The sequence below is a fragment of the Phyllostomus discolor genome, chromosome 2 (assembly GCF_004126475.2).
Source record: "Phyllostomus discolor isolate MPI-MPIP mPhyDis1 chromosome 2, mPhyDis1.pri.v3, whole genome shotgun sequence".
NCBI lineage: Eukaryota > Metazoa > Chordata > Mammalia > Chiroptera > Phyllostomidae > Phyllostomus > Phyllostomus discolor.
The window spans coordinates 201,856,315-201,865,091 of NC_040904.2; the positions used below are offsets into that span (position 1 = coordinate 201,856,315).

Below are 8,777 nucleotides of genomic sequence, written 5' to 3' on the forward strand. Positions count from 1 at the left end.
GCAATTTTACTGTGGATAGAAATCTTTCCAAAGGGGGGAAATCACTCTACAAAGGAAAACTTGCAATCCTTTTCTCTCATGTGACTTGAACATAAAATGGTTTTAACAGCCATGTATGAATCTGGACATTATTCTTAGTTGTTTAGTACTTCAAAAGCACTTTCAAGAGGGAATTGTTTTGCTTATTTGTGATTCCAAATCAAATACACAGGGAGATTTGGAAGATTTGCAACAGGAAGTAATCTCAATTCTATGTAGCCACTAATCTTGTGCAGAAAAATTCAACTTTTATGAACAAAGGGAAGGCATTCTCTTTTAAGTTATAAATACAAGCCAATGTAGCTTGTATTGTTTTAATAACTAAAATGAAGACGCTGATTGTAAGCTCATTTTTTGAGCTGCATTCCTAGAATCATTTTAGAGTTGGCCTGGTCTTGAGAAATCTAATTCAACAGATTTCTCACTCTGTACAAATACTGTCTTCATATATGATATTATAGTAATAACTGCATAGTATCTACGTAGATCTCTTGAATTTATATAACCCTTTCATATTTTTAATGTCATTTAATCCTGACAGTTTTGTGAGATACATATGTGGATAAGTGAGAAGTTCTGTTTATCCAACATCCTCTGGTTAATAAATGATGGAGCCAGCATTAGAAGCCAGGTGTTTTGACTGCAAATCTGGTGCCTTTCCCATCACATCATTGCTTTTCGTGCTGATTTCTTAGCTGGACCTTAACATTGTTGGCTCCAATCAAGTTCATGATCAATTAAAATTTCTAGATCTTTTTCATATGTTGTTTTTAAGTTAGCCTCTCCTCATCCTGTACATCTGTAATTGATATTTTGAACTTAAATACAGAACTTTGTTTATCCTCATTCATTTTCATCTTATTATTTTCTACTTATGGTTCTAGTCGTCTGAGATCTTTTCAATCTTGATTTTGTTATCCAATTTATTTATTATTCCTTCCAGCTGTGTGTCAACAGCAAATTTTGTAAGTAGGATGTCTGTGATTTAGAAGCCATCCTAGTACTCTCTTAATATACGATGCGCCTATCCTGTAGTTGGAAGTTAATAAGTAGTAATTAATAAAAGAGATTTTTTGTACAGGGTTGGGAAAAGGAAACCTGTATGTAATCTTTTATAAAAAGAAAAAATGACCCTCCAGATACTTCTCTAGGTTATTTCTTTTGGACAGAAGTATCCCAGGATTACCATAGAACTGTTGTGGTTCTTTCTTATGTTATGTTTATAAAAAATATGTTTCATTGCAGAAAAAGGGGTTACCTATTTTCCTTTCATACTTGAACCCATTCTCAGGATTTTAAAAATCTATTGCCTTGCAAGTCTAGTTTTCTAGAATTGCCCTGATGTCACTATGGGCTCAAGAATTTCACAGTGGGGGGGCCTGGCAAGAGGAAATCTAGTTATAATAAGGGGGACTGTGGCCCTTACTTTGTAACTGTGTTTATATAGCAAAGAAATGTTCTTTACTTCGATGTATGTTAAAAATTAATAGAAGTAAAACAACATAGCATTCTAAAGACATTTTTATGCTAAATGTGATATGGGGAAAACATCAGTGGTAGTAAATAATACAATTGTATTTTTGTTAGGAATGTTTCATGGATGGTCCTGATGAACGCTTTGCGGTGGGAGGCTACAGCCCCCCCAAGCCTCCCGCCACTATCTGGGCGCTGTGGGGTGACCTAGGCAGCCACTTAGCACTTATTCGCCTGCATGGGCTTACCATACATACTCTGTAACTCTCTATAAGCAGTAAGTTTATAATTCTTTATAAGCAATAACTGGTAAGATGAAAGGAAAGTTGTATAAAAAGATAATGTCAACAGTACTGGTTTTCCATATAGAACTAAGTTTTTAGATAATGGTACTATAATAATGATGTGATATAATATAATATAGTTCATTTTATTAACAAAATTCATTTAATAGCTTTGTCAATTGTTTTAATTCTGTATTGATGGAATTAGCAGAGTCCAGAAAGGGCTAGTTAAGTTAAAACCTTTACTTCTATTTTAGGGTATCTCATAGGGGAAGCTATATAATGGTAGTTACATTCATGTGGGTTCATGAAAATATGGCTTGTAGTTCTATTATTTCTATTTAAGTTTAAGAAATTAATTTTGACCTTTTATATTTTCACATTTTTTAAATTTTGTATGTTTTTGTGCTTAAGTGGAAGATAGATCCCAATGGTCTAAATCGTAATTAAATGTAATTTTTAGTAATCTGGAAGCTGTGGGCTCTCATAGATGCCATTAGTTAGAAAGATATAAAATTTGTGACCCTGAGAAAAGGTGATCTCGTAAAGCAGCTGGACTGGACACTGTGCTGACTTCTCCTAAACCACAGTCAGCAGATTTCACCGCCATTATCTTTGCAAACATCCGAGTGGGTTAATTCAGTGATCTCTCTGAATATATAACAAAATATATGACTACTGAATACATAATATAAAGTTGTGCTATTTTAGACTTTAAGAACTGTATCAATAAATGTTCTGTAAGTAATCTTCAGCATAATGTAGTTATACTTCGAAGTGCAGTCTTCTTTATTTAATCTTTTATTTGAAATTTAAACTTTGTTTATTTCTGAGAAGGAATGGGGATGATTTTAGGATTGGAGAAATCTCATTATAACGGAGTGGCATTATACGTCAGATGTAATTGTTGAAACTTGCATTATCTGTATACATTACTTTGTTCTGCAATTAATTTCCATCCCTAACACAGCCACTGGTTTTATGTTTGCAGAATACATTTCCAAAACTACTTTCCTGGCATCCTTTTTTGTGACTAAGAATTAAATTTAGCTTTCTAATTTTCTCATTTGTGATGTTTGAAGATAAATGCAACAGTGTATTTTGAATCTTCAACCCTTTAAATGGCTTGGTCAGGTTTTCCTAGAATGATGTATTTGAGTCATCTTTCTTAGTTTCTTAAATATTCAAGTTTTTAATCAAGAAATAATGTCTCTCGTCACCCTTTTGTTTTCTTTCAGTTCGTTTCTTTGTTAGTTTTCTGTTTCTTTCACTGTCTTCGTTCGCTTTTTCATCTGAGCATTTCTCCCTTCCTCAGTTTCTCAACTTATTGAACTACCTATGCTGTTTTTTCTAAAGGAATTACTCAGTAATTCTTAGGATGAAGAACTTTTATTTTTCTAGGAATATGTTTATCATGTATATTGTTACTAAACTTATCATAAAACTTACTTTCCAAAGCAGCTCAGACACAGACATGTGTAAGAAAAGCCCCAGAAGAGTCTAAAATTAATCTTTCTAGACCGTTACAAAAATATGAAAAAAATGTCCATAAAACTGGTATTACTAAAATGTGTAAAAATACTAATCGTAACAATGAATGAATTTACAAACTGTGAAACATCAAGTGTTAAAAGTTCTCAATGAATAATGGAATTTTTAAGGGTAAATTTATGATCCTTGATTATGATTACTATTAAGTGTATTTCAATCTAGGTGAAAAAAGTTAATAAAAATAAAGAATAAACCACTTATTTTCTTCTTTCTTCCCATTGCCAGATGAAGCAAACCTTAATTAGATCCCAGTTTTCTTGCACTTATAAAGACGACGGCCTGATAAGCAGGAATACATGGAATAACGTTAACTCCGCATCAAAGCCATCCCATGTCCTTCACATGGAAAATGACCTTTCTGGTAATTGGCCTCATTGGAGCAATTAAATAACACCTTAATCCCAGTGTACTAATTGGTTTTAACTTAAGTAAAACTAGATTTTTGTTTTACAAAGTGTAAAATGTGAAGCATAATGGTGTATATTTTTAAAGATGGGTTTGTTTAAGAAATGAACTCTAAATACAAATTTATAGGACAGTTTGATTTGATTAAATGTATTTAAAGAATAACTTGTAGCATTTAAGGATTATGTGTCATGCATTAAAACAAAGCAGATATTTGTAGGGATGAAAAATGAAATGGTGAAATGAAAAGTAATATGGTAATAATATAGTTGTATTTGTTTTTTAAATTTCTATTTGTTTATTTATTTATTTATTTATTTTTAAAGAAAGGGGAAGGGAGGGAGAAAAAGAGGGACCCATCAGTGTGTGGTTGCCTCTCATGTGCCCCCTATTGGGGACCTGGCCTGCAACCCAGGCCTGCCCTCTGACTGGGAATTGAACCTGCGATCCTTTGGTTCACAGGCCGGCACTCAATCTGCCGAGCCGCACCAGCCAGGACTATAGTTGTATTTGTTAATCATGTAATTTATAGTAGTATGTCATTGCAAATCATAAATTTTTAATATTCTTTAGCTTTTTAAAGTTTATTGTAAAATTCTCATATCTAATAATACTAAGTATTATATAATTCCTTTCCTTTTTTCATCTTGCATAACAGAAAGTGTAAATTCATCTGTTGGAAGACCAACAATTGGAACAAGTGCTGGAAATGTTCATCTGGACAGAAGTAAAAATGCAAAAGTAGAGAGAAAATCAAGTAGTCAAACAGGAAATAAAAGCTCAAAAAGGAAACAGGTGGATTTAGATGATGAAAACATTCTCTGTGATAATGGAAATGAACCACCCCGACATAAAAATGTTAAGATACCTAAGACATCAAACGATTTGCAGAATAAATTGGATGGCAAACTAGCCAGAGTAGCAAAAAGCAACAAGTGTACTGCCAAGGACAAATTGATTACTGGCCAGACAAAGTTAACTCAGTTTTTTAGACTATGAATCATCTTTTATGTGCTTTAGATTTATGTATACATAAAACCATTCAAAGACATTTACTTAATTTTTAAGAGATCAGGGTGTAAATTATGATGCTTTATTTATTTTGGTGTGGAGTGTGCGTGAGGTTAGTATGTGAAACGCTGTTTAAAAAAATACTACTAAGTCATAATAATGCAGAATATTCACAAAGTTTAATGCACAGATAAAGCATATCATGTAGGTCACTGATATCTCTTAATACTACTTTCTTTTAAATCAGACATTTAAAATAATATAAGTCACAGTAACATTAAGGGCTTTTCATCCACAGGCAATTAAATGATTTTGTTTTCTTCGGAAATGATGATGTGGCCCAACAGGTATTAGACTTGCCAACATGGTCGATAGACTCTTCCCAGCATACACCTGAGCACTGGAAGAAAAAAAAAAGTTTAAATTGTTTACAGGACTGCTATCATCACACAAAATTTATTAGAAATGAAAACATTAGATCTAGTATAGCTAATTCTATGTAAATCAAAATTGTAATACCTAAACGCTTTTTAATTGCATGTATTTTGCAGGGGTCATTTAATATCAGATGTAGTTGAACCATGGTCTTATTTAATTTTGAGATGATTGGATCTAAGTTTAGTTAAACTCAGAGTTCTATTTTATGGTACTAAGATATAGGAATTGAATTTGAAAGGACTACTCACTGTCAAAATCTCTCCTTCCTATAGGAAATTTAGCTGTGTTTTCTTCATCCCCAATCTCTCTCTTTTCTGGTGTTGATTCAGCATTCTGAACTCCATTCTCAGGTGGAAAAGCTACAGATCCTTTTAGTGCAAGATAAGGTTTTATAGCCAGATTCAGTGGCAGACCATGATTTAAGAAATTATGTTTGGAGCCTGAGTTCTGTAAAGAAAAGGTTGATTTGCATTTTAGCTGTCTTATTGGGAGTAGTAATATAATACAGTTGCATAATATTCTTGTTGATTAATTCAAAGATGCAGTATGTTAGATGCAAGTTTTTATGGAAATAAACCTTTCGGGTAAGAGTTGTTCAGGATGAAAGAACAGTCTGGTATGTAATAAAATTTCATCAGTTGTCCAAATGCATATTGTGACTATTTGCATCTACTTCTGTTTGTAAAATAAAGTATCAATTTCAAAATATTCATAAAAATCATTCCAATATCCATTGAAATAAAAGACAAGTCCTATTGCCACTTACCTTCGAATTTGTGTTTTCCTCATCATTCAGGAAACTGCTCTCCTCATTTTTGTATTGTTCCAGGGAAGGAGCAACGACTGATTTTTCTGCAGTATCTTCCTTCTGAAAGGCTTTCCCCAGCCTCAGTGTGTTAAATACCATGTCATCTTCTAAATTTCTTATGGACTTGGATGCCGAAAGTGTAATGCCTTGAGAAAGCAAAGAAAAAGTTAGTATTAACATGTAGGAAGAGAGACTCATTTTTGCCATCAGTCCGATGTTTGCATAGAGTCAAACCAGGATGTATAAAAGGAAGAAGATTTCTCAAGCTGCTTTGTAAATGATTCCTACCTTTATATATTTTCAGCTTGAATAGAAACCACTTCAAAGGCAGACTTTCATCACTTTAGAAATGACTCATCAGGTAGAGCTAACATTTTGTATAGCTGCTAATACCTACATTGTTTTGGCTTTATGGCATATTGTTTATTCTGAGTGTGAATTTTCTCAGAATCTGATTAAGATCCTTGGTAGAATGCTTCCCGTTGAGCAGATTATAGGCTCTTGAAAATGGGTGGTTATTAAGGAAGACCACAGGACATCAGGCTCTCCATACTCTCATTGTTTCCCTCTGTATATATTCTGATTAAGTCAGGTATTAAAATCAAAGTTCCTTCACTCAGTGATTATACGGATAAAAGTTTTACTGACTTTTAATCCTGGTTAAATTGAAATAATCTTCAAAATGGATTTTCTTTCATAAATGCTTGATACAGTCTTTGATGATTAAAGTGCATCTGCCTGTCAGTGTGAACAAAGTCATTCATGCTATACCTGAAATTGGCCTGCCAGGTATGTTTCATCTCTGCATTTACAAAAGGATATTACTGATATTAATTAATGAACTTAGCAATTAATGAATAAGAAGTTCATGAAAAGAATATTTAGGTGCTCCTTAAATATTACTTTTGGATGACGAATATATTGTGTGAGTTTTAATGAAATATTTCATAGTTAATTTCTAATTTTGACCAAGTAAGAGAATACATTCTTGGACATGTCTTCTGGTGCATGTATGCAAGAGTTTCCCTAGGGTCTATTTCTAGGAGCATGGGCATGTTCTGCTTTACTGAGGACATCATGTTTACAGAATAGTAGCAACCAATAAGCTTCCACCAGCAGGCTGTGGGAGTTTCCATTGCTCCATATGCTAGCTGACACTTGGGGATCTTATTTTCCTTTTAATTTGTATTCCCTAATTACCAAAGAGGTTGAGTGTCTTTTCATATGTTTATGAGCCATTTCTTTTCTCTTATTTAAGATGCCTTTAAAAAAATACTTGTGCATTTTCTATTGGGTGGTTTGTATTTTTCTTATTGATTCATGGGAGTTCTTTATACATGTATCCTGGATATTAATTCTTTGTTAGTTATATGTATCCTTAGATCATTGATATATTTCTATATATTCTAAAAGTTTAAATGTTTTTGCTTTCACATTTAAATTATTAATTTATCTGGAGTTTTGTGTATGACACAAGATATACAATTTTATTTTATCTAAAAGTCCTTACATTTCTTGAATAATTAATCCCATCCCCACTAGTCTCAAATGCCATTTCTACGGTATATCAGTTTTCTATATATGTGGGGGTTTCTTTCCAAACTCTTTATTCCAATGCCAGATCTATGGTCTTCATAATTATAACTTTAAAATAACTTTGATATCTGGTAGGACAAGTTTCTCAGCCCCCTACTCATCCATCCATTTTTCTTCTACAGCAGTAACTTGGCTATTGTCCATTTCTTTTCCATATAAATATTAATATCAGCTTTTCAAGTTCTTTGAGAAACCTTAATGGGATTGTGAAGGGAATTGTGTCAGCTCAATAGATTGAATCTGGAGGGGAATTCATGCCCTTAAGATAATTTTCTCATCCATACACATGGTACTTTTCCATATTTATTTAGATCTTTAATCTTTTAATAAAATATTATTTTTTCATAAAGGTCTTATATATCTTTTGTTGGAAGTATTACAGTTCTTTATTATTTAATTGTAATTAAACTTATTTTTAGTTATTGTAAGTGGTATCTTTTTTTTATCCTCACCCGAGGACAAACTTACTGATTTTAGAGGGAGGGGAAGGGAGAGAGAAACTTCAATGTGAGAGAGAAACATTGATCGGTTGCCTCCACTGCGTGCCCACCCTGGGACTGAACCCACAACCTGGTATGTGCCCTGACTGGGAATTGAACCCACCATCTTTCATTTTACGGGACAGTGCTTGAACAAACTGAGCCACACCAGCCTGGGTTGTAAATGGTATCTTTAAAAAAAATGTACCTTTTCTAACATTATTGCTCGTTTGCACAAATGTAATTGGCTTTTGTGTAGTGCTCTTATATAAAAAAACTTTCTAAACTCTTTTTAATTCCAACTAGTTTATAAATGTATTGATTCTCTGAGGTTTTCCATGAAGACAATTGATATAAATAATAGAGTAATGGAATTTTGCTTCTTTATTGCAAGTCCTATGTACCTATGTGTGTGTTTCTGCGTGTCTGTCCATGTGCTCATACAAACTGAATGAACTTCCACTAAGCGTTGGAAATGGAGATAACAGCTTTGCAGACTTACTGATTTCATAGAGAATGCTTTTACTGTTTCATGATTGAGTGTGATGCTGGCTCTAGGTTTTTTATAGGCATTCTTTATCACTTACGGGATGTTCTCTTCTATTTCTGGCATATTATTAGTTTCTCTCATGAATTGTTGAATGTTATTGAATACTTTTTCTCCATCTATTCAGATGATCACACCATTTTCCT

At 33.1% G+C, this 8,777-nt stretch overlaps 2 protein-coding genes across 4 annotated transcripts in view; one reads left to right on the top strand and one right to left on the bottom strand.

Annotated features, from left to right (window-relative positions):
- LOC114514088 (PARP1 binding protein) overlaps window positions 1-5,966 on the top strand; it is a 53,967-nt gene extending 48,001 nt beyond the window's left edge. For all 3 annotated transcript variants that reach the window (XM_028533360.2, XM_036019492.1, XM_036019493.1), the window contains exons 11-12: window positions 3,573-3,708; window positions 4,411-5,966. In XM_028533360.2, the coding sequence (XP_028389161.1) occupies window positions 3,573-3,708; window positions 4,411-4,751 (477 nt within the window). In that variant the 3' untranslated portion in view covers window positions 4,752-5,966. The remainder of the gene's footprint in view (window positions 1-3,572; window positions 3,709-4,410) is intronic.
- Window positions 5,068-6,334, bottom strand: PMCH (pro-melanin concentrating hormone). The gene is made up of 3 exons (XM_028533361.2): window positions 5,968-6,334; window positions 5,450-5,648; window positions 5,068-5,163 (listed from the first exon to the last, which is right to left on the bottom strand). Exons 1-3 carry the CDS (start codon window positions 6,214-6,216, stop codon window positions 5,114-5,116), a joined length of 498 nt encoding a protein of 165 aa, XP_028389162.1. The 5' UTR covers window positions 6,217-6,334; the 3' UTR covers window positions 5,068-5,113.
- Window positions 6,335-8,777: the final 2,443 nt, after the last annotated feature.

Excerpts from the sequence above, each read along its gene's own strand:
- PMCH (XM_028533361.2), bottom strand. The coding sequence starts at position 6,216 with ATGGCAAAAATGAGTCTCTCTTCCTACATGTTAATACTAACTTTTTCT. Across the intron at positions 5,649-5,967 it reads AGGAAAACACAAATTCGAAG|AACTCAGGCTCCAAACATAA; the intron begins GTAAGTGGCAAT and ends TTTTCTTTACAG. Across the intron at positions 5,164-5,449 it reads AGGAAGGAGAGATTTTGACA|TGCTCAGGTGTATGCTGGGA; the intron begins GTGAGTAGTCCT and ends TTTTTCTTCCAG.